The 20800-nt window shown below is 33.5% G+C and overlaps 1 protein-coding gene across 1 annotated transcript; it reads left to right on the forward strand.

The window, feature by feature from the left end:
• Window positions 1-8560: 8560 nt before the first annotated feature.
• LOC114180551 lies at window positions 8561-20286 on the forward strand. The gene is made up of 15 exons (XM_028066862.1): window positions 8561-9107; window positions 11672-11777; window positions 12144-12319; window positions 12404-12450; window positions 13925-14189; window positions 14417-14760; window positions 14878-15163; window positions 15274-15341; window positions 15668-15919; window positions 17551-17626; window positions 17902-17978; window positions 18083-18132; window positions 18381-18465; window positions 19509-19607; window positions 19875-20286. Exons 1-15 carry the CDS (start codon window positions 8561-8563, stop codon window positions 20091-20093), a joined length of 2697 nt encoding a protein of 898 aa, XP_027922663.1. The 3' UTR covers window positions 20094-20286.
• Window positions 20287-20800: the final 514 nt, after the last annotated feature.

Here is a 20800-nt window from a genome sequence, read left to right on the forward strand (position 1 = left end):
CATTAATTGCTTGCACTCTTAACATAAATAGTAATGAAAAGAGAATAAAGTTGATCATGTGTTTACCTTAAAACATTACCAAAACTGATCTTTATCTTGTTGAGGTATTACTTCCCATGACGGCCAAGTAGTCAGATATTGTTGCTTAATTGACCTTGTGATGGCTTGGGAAGCAACTCTAGAAAGAAAAAACTTGCACATGGATTGAAGAAAAGTCCTGCAAAAAATAGCAAGGTACAATAGTCATGTAAACCAAATTAGCTTCTAAGAGGGTAGAATATATTATTACCCTTTTCCCATAAGGTTCAACCATCGGTCATTCATGGGAAGGAGGGTCAACATTAGTCTTTGCATCAGAAGGACTTGAAGTGCCAACAATATTTGGAGAAGGTACTAATGATGGAGAAGGAATAGCAGCAGTAGAGGGAGAGGAAAAAGGTCGTGTTACCACAACAAGGGGTGGCGTGGGCACCACAACAAGAGGTGGCGTGGGCACCAGAACAGGAGATGGTGTGGGTATCACAACAGGAGGTGGTGTGGGTACCATAACAGGAGGTGGTGTGGGTACCATAACAAGAGGTGGCAAAGGTAGGATAACAGGAGGTGGTGTTTCCTCTAAAATAGGTACGGATGGGGATGGTAATGGCATGGGTACATTAGTCGAGGAGGGGGACTATAAGGGTGCACTATGTGTCTTAGGAATAGTAGGTGGAGTGGATGTGAATGGTATTATAGGAGGAACCTTTATCAGATAGCGTAGCCTTTTTGGTGCCCTTTTTGGTTTAGGTTTTGCCATCTCTTTCCCCTTACCAGGATTAGGTGGACCACCGGATGACATTGTAAACTATCTGAAAAGAAAATGATTTTAGCACAAACAAAAATAAGATTCTTGGGTCACGAAATTTATAAAGGAAAATTAACCCCTATCGCAACAAGTATCGAATTTACTAGGAGATTCCTTGATAAAATAAATGATAAAAAGCACCTACAATAATTTTTAAGATGTTTAAAGTATGTCTCTGAATTCATCCCTGAAATAAGAATAATTGCAAAACCCCTTTTATAATCGTTTAAGAAAGATTCCTAAGCCTTGAGGAAATGAACATTCTAGAGCAGTAATAAAAATAAAAGAATTAGTACAAAACCTTCCTTGTTTAGGAATCCATAATCCAGGAGCCTTAAAGATAGTAGAAACAGATGCATCGGAAATAGGTTTTGGAGGAATCTTAAAACAAAAGTTAAATGACAAGGAATAAATAGTTAAATACCACTCGGGAATATGGAATGATACTCAGCAGAAGTATAGTACAGTAAAGAAAGAAATACTTTCAATTGTTTTATGTATTTCTAAATTCCAAAACTCTTTAATAAATAAACCTTTTTTGCTAAGAGTTGATTGTAAATCGGCAAAAGAAATTTTGGAAAAAGATGTTAAAAATTTGATTTCTAAATAAAATTTTTGCTCATTGGCAAAGTTTGTTGGAAAAGTTTGTTATCTTGTTTTGATTTTTAAAATAGAATTCATAAAAGGAAAAAATAATTTCATTCCTGATTTTTTAACAAGAGAATTTCTATAGGGAAATGAGTCAAAAGAGTCCCTAGTGTAAGGGTTTGACCTTAGATGACTTTGCCCCTACCTACAGTAAAAAGACTTTGGAAAAAGGAAATACCTCTACCCTAAATGAAAAGAGAGTTTTCCCTAAAACCTTGATAGCCACTGAAAATAAATTTCAAGTATTAGGAACCCTTCCTAATACTAGTAGTACAGAGTCGCCCGTGGATTTTGTTATCAAGGAAACGTGTTCTGCCATTGTAACCCTTGAAAAGGAATGGGAAGAACTTAACCCAACAGTAATAATTAACCACCTGGCCCCTAAATGGGGATGGATTCCAAAAGAAAATATTTAAAAAAACGAAAAAAATTCTATCAAATGATTATTATTGATACCGCTTCTGCTAAGATTTATCGTGAAGTAGATAAGAAAGATCGTTCAAAAACCATCTACTCGAAATTAAAAATAAATCGAGTCTTGTCTTATAAAGATTGGAATCAAAGTCCTTTAAGTGAAAAGAGATTTTCAAGAGTGTTTGATCCCCCTTCTTATAATTATTTTGATTATCAAAATAATTGGTATCGTATCATGTGTGATCCAAATCCCAAGCATGCTTGGTACATCAGTTTCAAGAATCCTCTAAATGAAGAAATACTAGTGTGGTTTCAAGAATGGTTTTGTTAGGCAAGGCCTACAAAGTCTACTTTTTCTCTAGTAGTGGTAAAATTCTATGAAGATTTCAAGAAAACCACTCTGAATATGCCTATTCATGAAAAACTTTTATATTTTTGTGCTGAAATGAGTGTAAGTTGGCTGTGTCAGCATATTTATGAATTACATCAACATAAACCAGCCCCATTCCCGAAAACCTTATGCCTTAAAATGAAGGTTTTTTGGGGGAAGAAATTTCAAGTTCAATATTTGGAAGAAAAATTTAGAACATGGAAAAATAAATCTCTCAATCTGGCCACTCCTCAAAAGAAAAACGAAGTGATGTCAGGACTCCGTTTAAAATTAAAAGGAAAATCCAAAGGTGATATAAAGGCTTCATTGTTGCAAGCATTATCATCTTATGATTCCTCTGAAGAAGAAGAACTTGATGATCATCCTTTTTTCAAAAATGAGGATGATTGTTATGGGATAGATCTTTCTTAAACTAACCCGAATGAATTCTCCGAAATAATGGACTTACCAGGAAGAAAATGGATTGGACAGCTATGTCATATCCGGAAAGCAACTACAGAGGATAAGGCCATAGCTTCTCGCCACTATGCAAAGATTCCCAGTGTCGATTAATCAAATTGAGGTGACGTTAAAGAAAAAGAAAAGAAAGAAAGAAAAGACTCCACTAGAAAAAGATGCCCGACAAAATAAAAGGAAGATGCTCCATAATGAAAAGAAGAAAAGACTCCACTAGAAAAAGATGCTTGACAAAATAAAAGGAAGATGCTCCATGATGAATAATTTGTAATGAAATGTAATTTGAAATCTTGTAATCCTGAATGAAATATAATTTTGAAATTCTTCTCCTATAAATACCTTCAAAGAAAACGAAGGAGGCAGACTAGATTTTTCCGAAACACTTCTCTCTAAATCTTTCTTTACCTCCATCTCTTTTTCTCTAGACCCTTTCCTGTACTGGTTTTCCGAATTTGAAATAAAAGCTCGAAATAATTTTGTAAGTATAAATTTCTTCTAAACTTCCATTTTATTTTAGTATTTTTTTCGTTTTATATAATTTCACTCTTATTTGATGAATATTGATATAAATTATTGTCGCCTTAATACCAACTATCGCCTTAATACCAACTAGTATCAGAGCCGAATGGCTTTGTTTTACCGAGGGGAATAGGGAATTGGTGTTTTAAATGTTAATACCAGTTGGTATTAAGGCGACAGTTGGTATTAAGGCGGCATTTTCCAACGCGGCAGGGGGGAATAGGGAATCACTCTTACATTAACTTTTTTTTTATGTGTTAAACGCATTTCCCAACAGATATTGAACCGGAAATGTGTGAAACGGTGTAAATAACTCCAATACTAACATGAAACGTGTTCGACATGTCAATAAAAGTTAACATAATTGGGTTAAAAGAACTATATTCATTCTTGTTTAAAGTTTAGGGACCAAAACATATCGATGTTCCGGACAGGGACAAATTCTAATTTTGGGTCAAAGTTCAAGGACTAAAACATACTTAACTCATAAATAAATCATTCATCTCCAAAAGTAAATCATAATTCTAAATAAAATCTAGATTATACCTTACTATCTTAGGAAAACAAAATGACTGATGAGGGACAAAGGTATAGGTGAATGAAGTGTCATGGGTATGGCCCTCCCTCCCCCAATTTTTTTTAAGAAAGTTTGCTTGTGTTTTGGACTGGACTATTGAGTTAAAAGTGAGGTGAGTTTTTCTTCCTTTTTATTTATGTGTAGGTTGTCTCACCAACTCGGCTCACAACGAGTTCAACTTGGGTGAACTACGAGTTCTTAGTGGGTCGGGTCTATGTTTGCCTGTACTGAAATTTACAAAAAAAAAATTAACCCAACATGGTTCGAATCCCAAGTGAGTCGAGTTGAGTCACAGATTTTAACTCATTTTGATAGCTCTAATTTTAGATGACAACTTTATAGATGAATACACTTCTTACGGTTTGAAGAAGATTGACGAGGGGGTTCGTGGTTAGGTTAAAGGTTTCACTAGTCACTTTTTGCCCTAATATTTTAGGGCTCGAAACGATGTTCTATGTTTGAGGAAATTCTCACTTACCAAAGTGCAACAATATGATTGTTCAACCATTGAACATGTTTTGCCACGATTCTTGGTATTGTGAGGATGGTCATGGAGCGCATGATTCAAAGGGTCGAAATAGGATGGACCTAATAAAATCAAAATATAGGCTTAAAGAAACGACATTGGGTATGTCATTAATTTTCAATCAATTTTTATCATTGTAAACTATTAATATGTTTGGTTTTGCTTTTAGAACTACACATCCATATTTCATGTTGACAAAACGTAAATTATTTAAAATATTTTCAACTTAGGTCATCACCTTTTACTTCTGAAAGGAAACTAAACATGGATATGTACACATGGATCGGTTGGTTGAATATTATAATGTTTACTTTTTAGTTATTTTCGTGCTTTGAAACATTTGATCAAACTTAAAATAAATTATGAAATATAAAAATTAAAACAATATTGAAAAATCATTTTATGGTAAATTTGGTGTCTTTAGGAGGTGATTCTAGATAACTTTATGGATAAATCATTCCAGAGGTCCCCATTTTTGTAGTGAAATCTCAAGTAGGTCCTCCCATTTTTATTTGACTCAATTGAGTCCCTATTTTTGAAAATTCGTTGCAATCAGTTACTTTCCGTTAGTTGTCCAGTAACGGTGTTAATTATGTGCCACGTGTCCGCACGTGGTTTTTTGATTTTTTTTAATTTTTTTTTAAATTTTTTTTAACTTTTAATTTTTTTAATTTTTTTTAAAAATAAAAAATAAAATTGCCATGTGCCAATCTGACATTGTGCCACGTGGCAGAGACAATGTGATGTGGCAGTGACAGTGCCACGTGTCACTATTGGATGTCAAAAGTCTCAATGTAGTCCCTGTATTTGTTATTTTGTCTCAATTTGGTCCCAATTTTTTTAAAACAGAATCAATTTCATCCCTATATCAAATTTAATTTTTATATAAATTTACAATGGTATTTTTATTATAATTGATATTTTTAACAAAATTAAGTTTATTTAAATGTATATTTTGCATTGAACTTTATTTAAATATTGTTTCAAATATTTATATATCAATAATTTATAGACAAATGTTAGAATTGTTATAATTTTTTTTTTAAATTTTATATTTGAATTTATAAATTTTTTATTTTTAAAGCAACTCTAACATTTATTTATAAATTATGGATATATAAATATTTAAAATAAAATTTAAATAAATATCAGTGCAAAATATACATTTAAATAAATTTAATTTTGTTAAAAATATCAACTATAATAAAAATACCATTGTAAAATTTATACAAAATTTAAATTTGATATAAGATGAAATTGATTCAGTTGTAACAAAATTGGGACCAAATTGAGACAAAATAACAAATATAGGGACTACATTGAGACTTTTCACATCCAATAGTGACATGTGGCACTGTCACTGCCACATCACATTGTCTCTGCCACGTGGCACAATGTCAGATTGACACGTGGCAATTTTAATTTTTTTAAATTATAAAAAAAATTAAAAATTAAAAAAATTAAAAAAATCAAAAAAAATTAAAAAAAATCAAAAAAAATCAAAAAAAATCAAAAAAACCACATGCTGACACGTGGCATATAATTAGCACCTGGACAACCATCGAAAAGGAACTGATTGCAACGAATTTTCAAAAATAGAGACTCAATTGAGTCAAATAAAAATGGGAGGACCTACTTGAGATTTCGCTACAAAAATGGGGACCTAACTTTATCTATTGTCATTAAGGGATCAAAATATGATGTGGTCAAACCATCAACAAATTACTTAGAGTCATAGAAAGATTGCAAAGTTTACATATTAAGATTGTGAGATTCAAAATATGAAAATATATGTACAAATATATTTGATTCCTTTTATTCAAAATTGTATTTCAAGTTTTAAAGAAGACCACTCTCCACATACTATAAAGAGTCAAATTTAATCACTTTTCAATATTAGAATTTATCTTGACGTCCAGTATATATACATGAATTTTTTATTCTTTTAAAGTCTTTGATCAAAAATACTTATTTCAAATTGTTTTAACTGGTTCAAATTGAAGTAATGAAACCAAATTCATGATTAAGTGAATGATTCTAAATTATAGAATTCAAGAACTACTTCATAAGGTGTCTATAATTCATTCAATTATCATTTAAGTAAATTTTTTTTCTATTGAAAAATAATTAAGATAACAATTAAAGTAATTTAATTGTTGAAATTGTTATTTATCTATCAAAACTCAACCGCTATTACAAATATTCTTAGACTCAAAGGTTTCAAATTTATTACTAAATTTATTTTAAGTTTGTAAAATTTATTTGTTTTGATGTACCGAAATAAAAGAATTTAGGTTAAATTATTTTTTTTGTCATTCTATTTATCAAATAATGTCAGTTTGGTCTTCAAGTTATTTTCTGTCTCCATTTGATCCTCATTTTTTTAAAAATGATTCAATTTAGTCTTTACCAAACGGTGTTAAAGTCAACACCACATGTCAATTTATGGTTTTTTTTTTAATTTTTTTAAATTTGTTTTACATGTGTCACTTTACATATGTGTCACATGTCAAAATGATTCAATTTGATCCTTATATTTGTTTTTAGTTTCAATTTAATCCCAATTTTTATAAAAATGAAGCAATATTGTTTCTCCTTAAATTAATTGACAATCAAGTTACTTTTGTTGGAAGGGGGAGCCTTTCATCCATAAATGAAGAACAGTTTTGATGATGTCTACTGATCTAGGATAAAACATAGCTTGGTCTAGTTAGGATCACGCAGTCTGCATCTGGAAAAGAGCAATCTGAGAGACATAAGAGCTTCAGAAGATTCTGCAATAACCCAAGCACAGATCCAAGAATGATTGTTGGTTGACTCTACCATGATGGATCTTGCTTGATTCAAGGAGCATCAAGTCAAATCTGCACAATTTAGGTGTTTTCGTTTCTTGTTCTGTTTTCTGTATCTTTGATTACAGTAGCTTCAGTGGTTGAAGTGTGGACCTAGGTGCAATTGTGTGGATGCATTGCTCCTAGGGGGAGTTCTTGATTGTTGAATCAAGTTCTTGGGTTTTGGGGGTTAGAATTACATAGGTGTGCTTGTAATTCTTGGAACCTTTCTGTTTAGTGGAATCCTCCTAAGTGTGTTACTTAGGAGAAGACTGGATGTAGATTCTTTTTGAATCGAACCAGTATAAATTGTGTGTCTTGCTTCCTTCTTCCCTCTCATAATCTTTCTTGATTGATTTAAACAGTCCATTAACCCAGAACTGCGAAATTGATTAATTGAGTTTTAAACCTTAAAGACTCCTTCAAGATTCACATTAAGTAAGTGAAAAACTCATTAATCAATTCAGATCCCTTTGTGGTTAAGAGTATTAGACAGAACTGTTTTTAACAATTGGCACCAGAGCTGGCTAATCGCACGATAATCGATTAGAAAGATCCTGTTATGTCTAATACATCTCAAACCTTTGCTGAAGGGGCATCCATTAACAGGCCCCCTCTGTTTGCTGGGGAAAACTATCCCTTCTGGAAAATTCGAATGAAAATCTTTCTTGAATCAGTAGACAAAGGGGTATGGGATGCAGTGGTGAATGGACCTTTTAAACCAATTAAAATAGTGGATGGAGAGACTTTTCCTAAAGAATTCTCACAATGGACCCCTGATGAGAATAAGAGGGCACATTATGATGTTAGAGCCAAAAATATTATATCTTCTGCACTAACCTTGGATGAATTTTACAGGGTATCCGTGTGTGAATCAGCCAAAGAAATGTGGGATGTCTTGGAAGTAACCCATGAGGGCACAAATGAAGTAAAAAGGGCAAGAAAGAATACTCTCATTCAAGAGTATGAGATGTTCAGAATGAAGACTGGAGAAAGCATCTGTGATGTGTAGAAAAGATTTACACATATAGTAAATCACCTCCTAGCTCTTGGCAAGACCTTTGACAAAGAGGAACTCAATATCAAAATCTTGAAGAGCTTAAATAGGACATGGCAGCCCAAAGTGACAGCAATTTCTGAATCTAGAGATCTCACTAGCATCAGCATAGCCACTCTCTTTGGAAAATTGAGGGAACATGAATTAGAGCTTGGAAGACTCAAGGAAGAAGAGGATGGAGAAAAGAGGCACACTATAGCCTTGAAGAGTGCAGTGAAATCTGCAGTAAAACAGAAAAAGGCAGATTTTGCAGATGACTCCAATGACCACAACTCTGACAGTGAAGCCTTGAGACTAATGGTGAAAAAGTTCTTAAAATTTCTGAAGTATAAGAATAAAACTAATAACAGTCATGCAGGAAACAAGAAGCAGTCCAGATCTGGAACTCAAACCTGCTATGAATGTGGTAAGACAGGACACATCAAAGCTGATTGTCCAGTGCTGAAGATGAAGCAGAAACTGGAAGAGAAAAATGAGGCAGAGAAGCACCTGAAGAAAAAGAAAGCCTACATTGCTTGGGAAGAAAATGATTCCAGCACATCCAGTGAATCTAATGACAGCACTGAAGAGGAAAATAATCTGTGTCTGATGGCTAAAGCAGAATCATCCAAAAGCAGTGTGAGTAGTTTCACATCTGAACATGAGGAAAATAATTACTATGAATTACTTGATGCATTTAATGAACTGCATAAGGAAGCTACAAAACTGCAAAAGTCAAATAGCAAGCGTAAAGGAGAGATTAAATGGCTTGAGGGTAGGATAAAACAGTTAGAAGAGGAAAATGAGAATCTAATAACTTGCTTGGAGAAATTAGAAAAATCTGAAAAGCATCCTAGGTCCAGATGTGAGCACTGCCCAGGACAGCTAGAAAAGATAGAGTATTTGATGAAAACTCTCTCAAAATTTACCCTAGGAAGATCCAACCTAGATGCTGTACTAGGATCTCAAAGGAGTGTGCTGAATAAAGAGGGAATTGGTTACAGTGGCAACTCTAATCGATTATCGTGTAGAAATTTCCTCAACATCAGTAAACCATCCTCTATTATCTGCACTTACTGTTCTGAACCTGGCCATTTTTCTAATTCCTGCTACTTTAAAAATTGTGGGGTTCCTAAAGGAGAGTACAAATGGGTACCTAAAGGAACACCTCAAACCACTAACATGAAAGGACCCAAGTTCAATTGGGTACCTGCATCTTCTCTTTAATCTTTGTTTCAGGTGTGTCTTGATGCAAGGAAAACAATGTAGCTTTTATATAATGGATGCTCAAGACACATGAAAGGAGATGTGAAGAAGTTCTGCAAGATATCTTACAAAGCCAATAATTGGTCATGTTACAAGAGGTGTTAATAACAAAGGTCAAATTTTAGGCATTGCCAAGGTGAAAAGTTCCTCTTCTATTGTGATATTGCAACTGATTTAAATTGATATTGCAATACTTAATTGCTGATTTGATTTATGGCTGTCTGCACTCTGATGTTAACCTGCTCTACTGATTTCACCTGCTGCGTTGTTAGTATTGTCATACATTGTATGCCTATTGTGTTCAAACTGTGTAGCTGCTTGCCTAACCTTGGCCTTAATCCATTATCGTGTTCTATCTGAAGCCTAGTCTGTGTTAAGTTCTGCATCACATAGTTGCTACTTAATTTCTCAAAAGGAGCCCGCTAATCCATTATGCGAAATTGTTATGCATTCTGGTTGTTATCCTGGTTGTTATGCATTATCTCCTGCTGCATCTCTTACATTGTTGCGCTGTTTAGATACAATTTTCCTGCTGTTCTGTATTGCATCCTAAATCTGTTTGATTTTTTTGCTAATGTCCAAAAAGGGGGAGATTTGGTATATTGATAGTTTATATTGGTAGGGGGAGTATGGAATTAAAATGATATTTGTTAAATGCCTATGTTGTTTTTTGTTGTCTGGTTTATGCCTATGTTGGTACTGCTGTTGTTGTTTGCTTAATGTGCTGCAGGTAGGCTTATCATAGTCCATGTTTTGGACATCATCAAAAAGGGGGGATTGTTGGAAGGGGGAGCCTTTCATCCATAAATGAAGAACAGTTTTAATGATGTCTACTGATCTAGGATAAAACATAGCTTGGTCTAGTTAGGATCACGCAGTCTGCATCTGGAAAAGAGCAATCTGAGAGACACAAGAGCTTCAGAAGATTCTGCAATAACCCAAGCACAGATCCAAGAATGATTGTTGGTTGACTCTACCATGATGGATCTTGCTTGATTCAAGGAGCATCAAGTCAAATCTGCACAATTTAGGTGTTTTCGTTTCTTGTTCTGTTTTCTGTATCTTTGATTACAGTAGCTTCAGTGGTTGAAGTGTGGACCTAGGTGCAATTGTGTGGATGCATTGCTCCTAGGGGGAGTTCTTGATTGTTGAATCAAGTTCTTGGGTTTTGGGGGTTAGAATTACATAGGTGTGCTTGTAATTCTTGGAACCTTCTGTTTAGTGGAATCCTCCTAAGTGTGTTACTTAGGAGAAGACTGGATGTAGATTCTTTTTGAATCGAACCAGTATAAATTGTGTGTCTTGCTTCCTTCTTCCCTCTCATAATCTTTCTTGATTGATTTAAACAGTCCATTAACCCAGAACTGCGAAATTGATTAATTGAGTTTTAAACCTTAAAGACTCCTTCAAGATTCACATTAAGTAAGTGAAAAACTCATTAATCAATTCAGATCCCTTTGTGGTTAAGAGTATTAGACAGAACTGTTTTTAACAACTTTTTTATAAATCTTATGGTGTTATTCTTACTAAAATTAATGTGTTTATTAAATATTTCTAGAAATATTTTAAATTAACTTTAAATGCTATACAAAATATTAAATTTTGGTTTTGTATTGAACTTGAGATTTAGGAAAAAATTTATGTGTGACAAGCTATTTGATTTTTAATATTCACTAAATTTGTACAATATGATGCACTTGATGTCTTTATATATAATGACAAAATTGTTAATTGTTAAAATTAAATTTAAGATTTAACTTTGCTTAATATTTTTATAATTTATATTTTTCATTTTGAAATTTATAATTTTAATTAAAGTTAAGAACAATATTTTTAGAATACCGTAAATATTTTGGAAAAATTTCATCATCACGATCTTTTGTAACAAAGTAGGAGGTAATGATGTTAAAAGTGGATGACATTGTAAAATAAATGTCACACACAAAATTAACATAAATATTTCAAATGCCAAGAGTGAGTTGAAAATTTCGAAATTATAAAGATTTAATATATCACCAAAATTCATTAGGAACTCAATTAAAATTACTCAAATTCATGTCTACGCTAATTTTAATTTGTAAAAAAAAAATATTTTGATTTTTAGAGATTTTCTCTGTAATAATTAATAGAGAAGTTTTATTTCAACCTGCTGCAATTAATTAGCCTTGAATAAAATCAAAACGACAGTTTTGAAACCTGTCGTTTTATCATCTCACCGAATTACACTGTTGTCTTGGCAACCATGGAAAAGGGGCAGTGCAGTTCTACGGTGAGTTTTGCGTCTTCGTTCTGTTGTTCAGTGTTCTTAATGACTAGAGAAACAAACAGCAACCTTTGCAAGATTAAATTTTGTCTTAAACTTACAACAAAATTTTCATTTGGCTAGTAAACTTGAAATATTTCTCACTTCACTGCCACACTCTGATTTCATCAAAGGTTGAACAGAGTTTATTTATTTATTAAGTTCAATCTAACAAAATGTGTTGTGCTAAGTTCAACTGTTATGCGAGTGTATTTGTGTTGGTTCTTTATGTGAGTGCTTGTGGATGATGTATTGGACCATCTTTTATTATTTTTAGTCTCTACTCTTTTATGCAATTTTCATTGTTCGTTTGTTTGCTCTTACAATTTGCAGCTTCAATCTTGAGAAATTGATGATGGGCCACCTTGTGAATCTTCTCCATGGAACTGTTCTCTTCAACCAATTATGTTTCAATGACCTTCCCAAGTTGTTTAAACAAAAAAGATATGCTCATACTGGAAAATTTGCCAAGTTTCTTGAGTTTAATGGAGCCCCACTGCCTTTGCAAGGTTGTCTTACTTAAGGATTTTTGTTTTTTGAAATTTGTTATTTGTTTTCTGTTACGGTGCTTTATTTGAAGTTTGTTTTTACAGGCAGTGGGGACTTGACAAATCATGCTGCGAACTTGATTAACCATAAGGTAAGATACTTAACAGGTCCTTTTTGTGCCACAGTATTTTCTTCTGAATCTGATATTTCAGCATTCTTGGATTCAGTATGTTATAATAAATGCCTTACTCGGTTAATACAATAAATATGCTTCTAGAGGAGTGCCAGTTTTTTCTTCGCTCTGATAAGTTGTAACTGATAACTATGTAGGAAGAGAAAGAGAGGGAGAGAGGTTGAAAGTCAAAAGTAACTGCAAAAATTCTGGAGGCACACACTAACTATCATTATTATGTCTTTTCTCCGGTGCTCTAGTAAAGGTAGTTGGATATCTATGGATGATGGGATGAGCTCATACTTTTCTTTTATAGAACATAAGTATGCAAAGATATCTCTATCTCTATATAACTTGTAAGTTTTACTACGTTGGCACCCCAAGTTATATCAATCATTTGCAGCATGCCCAAAATAGAATTCAAAAAAACCTATGAAAGTAAGATTAAACCTATCTCTGTAGAATTCATATATAATAATATCCACAATGATATCTCATCACATACTACACTATATTCTCAATGTATTTCTGAGAAACTTAAAGTTTTTTGTTGTCGGTCAGATGCTTTTTTTCTCTTACCAACTCTCCTAAATATACAAGCACAAGCCCTGACGTACAGGTCATAACATACATAACTTGACCCTTTCGCAAAACCCGTTGGAGTTTGAACATGAAGTTGGGACAAAGCATAGCCTTTCAAAACTTGTGCTGAAACTCACTTTAGTTATGGAGAACAACGGTTACAAGGAATAAATTCCTCCTATGTCCTCACAAAGGTTTTGATATTGCAAGGACCAATATTCTGAAAGCTTAGTTTGTTAGGTGCATGCTCAAGATTGACTTTATATTCATAAAAATAGCATGCTTTGTGGTAAAATATCATGCTTAATGGTTGTTGGCATCAATATTAGAGATCCCACATCTACTAAAGGTATGGTCAAAATAATATATATATGTATGTATGTGTGTATAAATGGAGGACAATCCTTACCTCATAAGCTGGGTTTTTCTTGAGTTAGGTCTAAATCTAAATTATAAGATGATATTAGAGTATATTCTAATGATTATTGTTGGGCCTATTGGGCCACTTTCTATTAGGCCTCCATTAGACTACATATACAACCTAGTCCTGTAACATTTGAGATGTCCACTCCTTAGTAAGAGGGGTGTGTGTAGGAAAGTTCGCATCACCTATATTTACGCTTATACCTTGAGCTAGTTTGACGCTTGAATTAACCATAAACCCAAATTTTAAGAACGTAGAGCTAAATATGTTTCTATTGCTTGAACCTTAACTTTTTCCATTCAATGTGGCTTGAGTTTTGTGTTTTTGTCTTGATGAAATGAAAAAGTCACTAACATAAAATCAATCTTTGTTATTCTTTACTTTCTTGAACAGCATTATTTGTTGTTTATTTTGTTTTGGCCCTAAATTTTATGGTTTTACTGTTAGATTTACTTTAGTAATGGTGGAGAGTTGAATGGTATTCCTCATATACAAACTCTTAGAGAATTTCCTAGGGAGGAGCTTTTTGGAAAAGTTGTCATGGTCAGATTTGATTCTAATATATTAGTCAAGAGAGAGTGCGACAGGAAGAATCAATCAGATTCTAATGCAGTATATACAATTAAATATTTGCATAAATCTGGGGCAAAGGTCATCTTGGTCAGTGATTGGAATATGAATACTCCAGAACTTCACACAGATTCAGTTACAGGTACACTCTTAAAGGCCTTTTGTTCAAATTCTTGTCATTAGATGCCATGTTTAGTCATTTTGTCATCAATTGAACTTATAGCAATTTCTAATTTTATTAACGGGAGGAAAGACAGAAGAAACTTACTAAAAAGAAACTTGAAACTATGTGGACAACGGAATTAATAAATGTCATTTTTTTATGTAAGGAAGCTTCCATATTGGATGATTGATAATCTCTTGCTGTAGATTTCTTATCAGAAGTTCTTCAAACACAAATTGTTCCACTGCATGCCAATTATTTTAAGAAGCAAGCAAAGATGAATAGCCTTGAGAAAGAGAATATCCATCTTCTTGAGAATCTTTCTAATTTCAAAGAGGAAGTTGCTAATAGTTTGGAGTTTGCTAGAATATTATCATCAGGAGTTGATATCTTTGTCAACGACTCCTTCTCCAACTGTCATAAAGTTCTAGCCTCCACAGTTGGTGTTACCCGTTTCTGCTACACCTGTATAGCTGGTTTTCACTTTGAGGAGAGGCTTGATCTACTGAAGAATCTTGCAGAAGCCAGCACAAAGCCATATGTAGCAATTGTATGTCCCTTTTTGCTGTTAATGTTATTAGTTATAAGCAATATCTTTTACATTCAAGAAAGTCTCAAGTACTTTTCTTGATAAATTTGTTCACTGTTTGTTTCTCTTGCAATCAAGATTGGAGGGGGTAATCTCTATGATAAAGCAGCTTCCTTTCAGTTCTTAGCTTCCAGATGCCAAGTGTTTGTTTTTGTGGGCATGATGTCATTTCAAATAATGCACGCATTAGGAGTATCAATCCCGTGTGATTTAGTGGACGGTCAAGCAGTTAATGAAGCTCTAGATATAGTGAGACTTGCTCAAGATAAAAACGTGCAGATCCTGTATCCGAAAGATTTTTGGTGCCAGAAAAAGTGTAATCCAAAGCAACTGCAAGTATTTCCTTCTCATGGAATTTTGGATGGTGCGCTATTCTTCAAATTGATAAGGGATTGTGTTGTGCTACTTAGATATTCATTTAGATATTACTTTTGTTCGGCAAATAAAACTTATGCAGATTTGATTTTGATCTAGATTGGGTACCTGTGGACCTGGGACCTGTATCATTGGATGAAATCGACTCTACACTTACAAATTGTAAGGTACATTAGTAATTTTTTTATACATAGGCATCAAGCATAAACTACAATTGGTTTATTTTCTTAATATATATTAAAGAATCTTTAGATAACTATGGAATTGGGATTGATTTAACATTTCTGCTCTGGGAATCTTTTATTAAAATGGGCATTTGATTCTTGCATCTTATCTGCTAATTTTAGTTTGAATTTGTGCATGTTATCAATATCGTGCAATGACTTTAGGTATTGATAATGGATAACTGTTTTCATCCTAATAAAATGTATTATCTATCGATTTTGAAATGTAACTAGGAACTACGTAACATTTTTCTTTTAATCCATTGCAGAAAATAATGTGGATTGGTCCAGTGCAATTTGTTTATTCAAGTGTATACACCAACGGGGCTTCTAAATTGGCAAGAATTCTAGACAAACTAGGCCAAAACAACTGTGAAATAACAGTTGTTGGGACTGCGGCAAGCAAACTAGTGAGACCGGAAAAAAGTTCATTGTCCTTTATAAATATCATTGAGAATGCTTCTGTTGTATGGGAATTTCTCAAAGGAAGAAAGCTCCCTGGTGTTATGGCTGTGGACAGGGTATGCCTTCATAAGCACTATTTCTCTATACCACTCTCTTCCACTAAATATTTCAGGAGAATAATTCAATGTATGCTCAAAATATTTTAATTTTCAAAACTACCTTGCATGCCTCTTGAACTTGCATTGTTAGGACTTTTGCCGCTGGAATTTAGGGAAATGACTCACTTTCTTGAGATTATGTAATTTATATCATTATTTTTGTGAACTGTTTCTAACAAAATAAAACATGGCCATCTGAGTCCATTAGTTTAGATGCTGGGGTAGAGGAAACCAATATATATGAATGATGTTCCTTAAAAGCAAATATATTTTGTTTAATGAACTTATTACTAAATTGGACAAAATTTGGTGTACAAGATATTTTTAAAGGCATTTAAGTGATAGATGAATCAATAAAAACATAATTCTTTTCCACAGCATGTTGGAATTGTTAGAAACCAAAAGCAGAAATCCTAACATAATATCACTTTCTCTATTACAAATGGTGTGACTGAAAGGAATAATATTTCGTCACAACAGTTACAGCAATAAAAACAACACGGTACACAAAATTACCCTCAAAAAGAGCACTCTAACAAAACCAGATTCACAGATGTAAGAAAACAAAAGCTAAAAAATTCCCAATTACTATTGAGGACCTACTTATTAGGTCCTTACTCCCGAACCGTGTAACTAACTAACTAACTACCCAGTTCCAACTAATTACAATTTAGCCCCTTTCTTCCTTCTATAATAGACCTAGAAAGGTTGTTCCATTTTCTTCTCAGTCCTAGGGCCACTCCTAACAGAGATAGTATATATAGTCATTCTTGTGAATGATTGTGTTATAGGAACCAAGTCATAATAAAAACTCATTCTATTGGTAAACCTTGACCTTGATTGTTTTTTCTCCTATGGCTACCTCAAATTCGATTCCTTTCATGCCTCACTCTTTTCCTAGCTCTGTCGTTGAGAAACTGGATGACTCAAATGACTTTTGGCAACATCAAAATTGAACAGGCACAAAAATGCACACAAGCTTCAAAGGTTTGTCTCCTCTCCTAGATACCTTACTGATCAAGATCCGGTGTGATAATGTCATTCCTGCATAGTTCAGGATCAAATGTTACTTACCTGACTTCAATCGATGCTGTCAAAATCTGTTCTCTCTCAAGTCATTTACTCAATTCACTCATATCAAGTATGGAAGGAAATCCATGAATACTTCCACAAGCAGATGAAAAAACGCCCTTGTCAACTTCGCTTTGATGCCATCATAGAGAAAAAGCTAAACTGAAAATGGAGAGTTTCATTTCATTTTTAACTCACTAAAAGTTGAATACAGAGGGAGCATTTTATGCAAGCTTGCCTAAGGGTACGGTTGTGCAAAGGCTGAAACAGAGAAGCAAATCTTATAGCAAACAAGAGAATATTGTAACTGTATTAACTAACTAGTCATAACAGAATGTAACTAACATATAGGAATTAGGAAGATGAGGTCAGTATTGATATTTTAACATGAATGCAGTTAAGTTATAGTATTTCATTTAATCATGCTGATGAAACTGATCTTGCTTTAAGCAACTTCAAGTGTCTAAACATTCTGCATGATTGATATTATTATTGCTTATGGTAGTTACATATTTCAGGGATACCCTTTTGAGATCAACTGGAGCAGCATTTATTCTGACCCAGCTCAACCTCTGGTTGTTGATATTGGAAGTGGTATTTTTTTAAGTTAATCTTCATTATGCTTTTAGCTTATAAAATTTTGTAACTAGAAACAAAGCCTAAGGTTCCATTGCACTAAAAACATTTTAACAATTGATGTGAATGCATTGTCATTACATAAATTTTCTGTTAAGTTTAACCTAAAATCCTTGTATAAAAATCCCAAATTCTGTAATAGAAGAAGAGGGGCATGGGACTCAGAGACAGCAGATTAAATAGAAAACTTGTGCTACTGGTTCTTCCCTGATATAATTTGCTCTTATTTACAGGTAATGGGCTTTTCCTTCTTGAAATGGCTAGAAGGAGGCAAGATTTAAACTTCCTCGGTTTGGAGATCAATGAAAAGGTTCCCAACTCGTTATGTCCTCTTCTCTCCCTTCTACCCTGTTTTCTATTTTCCGTACTAGGCTTTTACTTAATTTTCTTTTCTTCCGTTAACATCTTTTTCAGCTTGTTTTGCGTTGTCTGGATTCTATTCATCAATATGGCTTAAAGAATGGGTAATTATGTTGCTTTCATAGTACAAATTGATGCAGCATTTTCTTCTTTTTTATTGGATTCAATGAATTTAAGTTTTATCTTATCTTAGTTCAACACCAAGGAATGACTCAAAAGCATTCCGAACTTATTAAAAGGACAAACGCACTTATGATCGATCATATGTGACTAATTAGAGTTCCTTCGTGGTTGAAATTTAATTCCTTTGTTAAACTTTCTTAACTTTGGTTTCCTGTTTTCTCTATTTTAGGTACTTTGTTGCTACCAATGCAACATCAACATTCCGTTCTATTATTTCTACTTACCCAGGAGACTTAGTTCTTGTCTCAATACAGGTCAATAAATTGAATTTTGTTATATTTTGAATTGTTACATTACGGTTTGAGTGTTGTGGGTCTTTTCTTTGCTATTGATGCTACTATGTGTGCACACTTCTGTTGAGTGTTGATGCACATGAACTGCTATCATTGCACCAACGAACGAGTTTGCAGCATGCTAACCCTTCTATTAATTAGTGTTGACCACCTTTTTTTGGCATCATTCATCGTGAGGCATTTTATTTATACACACTATTATCACCAATCACCACAGGCACATTGTCACCAAGCTACTGTAGGGATGTACTGATGCTGTTGTCATTGCTGCCAATTCTCTGCTGCAACCTAACAAGTGTCTGATGGAAAGTTGTCTTAGTTGCAGTCATTCCTAACCCACCTTAGTTGTGATCTTTTTGGGAGCTGTCTTAAATAGAACTTATGAAGCTTTTTCGGTTCTCACCTTACTAGCTAATCTTTCAGGGTTCATTTAGATCTTAAATCCGAATCCTTAAAGTTTTCTACCTACATTTTTCTCCCGACCATCACTAGAAGTTTCTTCGCACGATTGGCATTCATAGAAGCTTTGATCATTCTCTATATATTAGACTGACTGATAGTTATGATGATCACAAACTTGCATACAGTAAAATAACTATAGGACTAACTTTAAACCATTGTTTGGTGAGAGATATAACTCTTAGTTATATCTGCCAGCCTGATCATTCTAGTAATATTACTGTTAAAGCCAAAACTATAATAGCAATTAGTTGTGGCCTGATTTTGCAATTTCCTGTTCATATTTTCTCGCAGAATAAAATGTTCATTGTTTGATGTCACAACCTTCCTATATGATTGGTTAACCTTTGAGAAAATTTGCTATCACAATAAGAACTAAATTTTGTTGGAAGGACAAGTTTTAGGGGTTTCCAAACTTATTCCTCATGGTAAATGAGGTTCTATGAATTTAAAGAAAATTCGTGGTAATCACATTTTCTGTAATCAACTTCTTTTCTCCGCCAACTGCTTAACCTTAATCTCTATTCTGTCTTTATTTTCTGCAGTGTCCAAACCCCGATTTCAATAAGCCTGAGCACAGATGGAGGATGCTTCAGAGATCTTTAACTGAAGCAGTAGTGGATCTTCTAGCACCCAATGGGAAGGTAATTATTAGACTTTTGAAGGAATTCTACTAGTATTTCCTCAATCAATGTGCAGATGATGGTCAGGTCTTCCCCATTAATCCAAAAAACACAATTGCTCATCAGATCTAAGTGGGAAGCCAGCCCTTATAAAACTAAAAAAGTATTTGTTTTCTCAGTATTACATTTATTTGATTTTGCTATCCTGAGTTGTGACTTCACTAGAATTCTTTGAATAGTTTGAGTTTGTTGATACTGAGGCTTACTTAGACTATGGACATTGACCAGATCTATCTGCAATCTGATGTAGAAGCCGTGGCAATAAGAATGAAAGAACAATTTTTTAGACATGGCAAGGGTAAGCTTGATTTAGAGTATGGACAAAGTGAGTGGCTTGAGGAAAACCCATTTGGAGTAAGATCAGATTGGGAAAAACATGTTTTAGAGCGCCGGGCCCCGATGTACAGGATGATGTTTTCTAAATCATCTGGTATTGGGGAAGTTTAGAGTTGCTAAGAATGTAATCCAGAAATCTGGCTGATACATCAATTTTTCAAAGGGTTACTAATAATTTGCAGAATCTATCACACAGCTAATGATTTCTTCATGCCGGGGCTGTGTTGTATGTTGTAGGTAATGGAGCATCACACATTTCCCTTTCAATTTTGTCTTGAATAAATGGTGAATTTCGTTCCTAAAATTTAATCTTGTTATTGTATTCGTTCTTGAAACTAAGAAAAACTCAAATAAGTACTTGAAATATTTGAGTTTTATTAAAGTTCCTGTAGTTAACTCTCTTTTTTCTCATTTTGATCCTTAGATCCATGACTGAAGTGATAATAATGACGGTTTAGAGATCAAAATAAACAGAGAGATTAATTTTGGGAATTTTAATAAAACCTTTAAACAATTCAGGGACTTGTTTGAGTTTTGCTTATTTTCGGAATTAGTGACAGTGAGATACAATTTCAGATACTAAATTGGTAATTTAACTCGTTTATCTCTGACATGAATTAATAGCTAATTCATTCATCTCAAGTATTCTTCCAGCTTTTGCAGTGATGAACTTCTTAACAGTTTGGAGAATGAAGTTGAAAATTATTGATGAGAAAAGTCCAATATTTCATAAGGGATTCCAACGATGAAAGAACATCTAAAAATTATAAGTAATAAGTAATTTAAAAATCCCAAAGATATTTTGAGAGACTGATCTT

Source organism: Vigna unguiculata, chromosome 4, assembly GCF_004118075.2.
Source record: "Vigna unguiculata cultivar IT97K-499-35 chromosome 4, ASM411807v1, whole genome shotgun sequence".
Lineage (NCBI taxonomy): Eukaryota > Viridiplantae > Streptophyta > Magnoliopsida > Fabales > Fabaceae > Vigna > Vigna unguiculata.

Excerpts from the sequence above, each read along its gene's own strand:
- LOC114180551 (XM_028066862.1), top strand. The coding sequence starts at position 8,561 with ATGGTGAAAAAGTTCTTAAAATTTCTGAAGTATAAGAATAAAACTAAT. Across the intron at positions 14,761-14,877 it reads CAAAGCCATATGTAGCAATT|ATTGGAGGGGGTAATCTCTA; the intron begins GTATGTCCCTTT and ends CTTGCAATCAAG. Across the intron at positions 15,164-15,273 it reads TTCTCATGGAATTTTGGATG|ATTGGGTACCTGTGGACCTG; the intron begins GTGCGCTATTCT and ends ATTTTGATCTAG.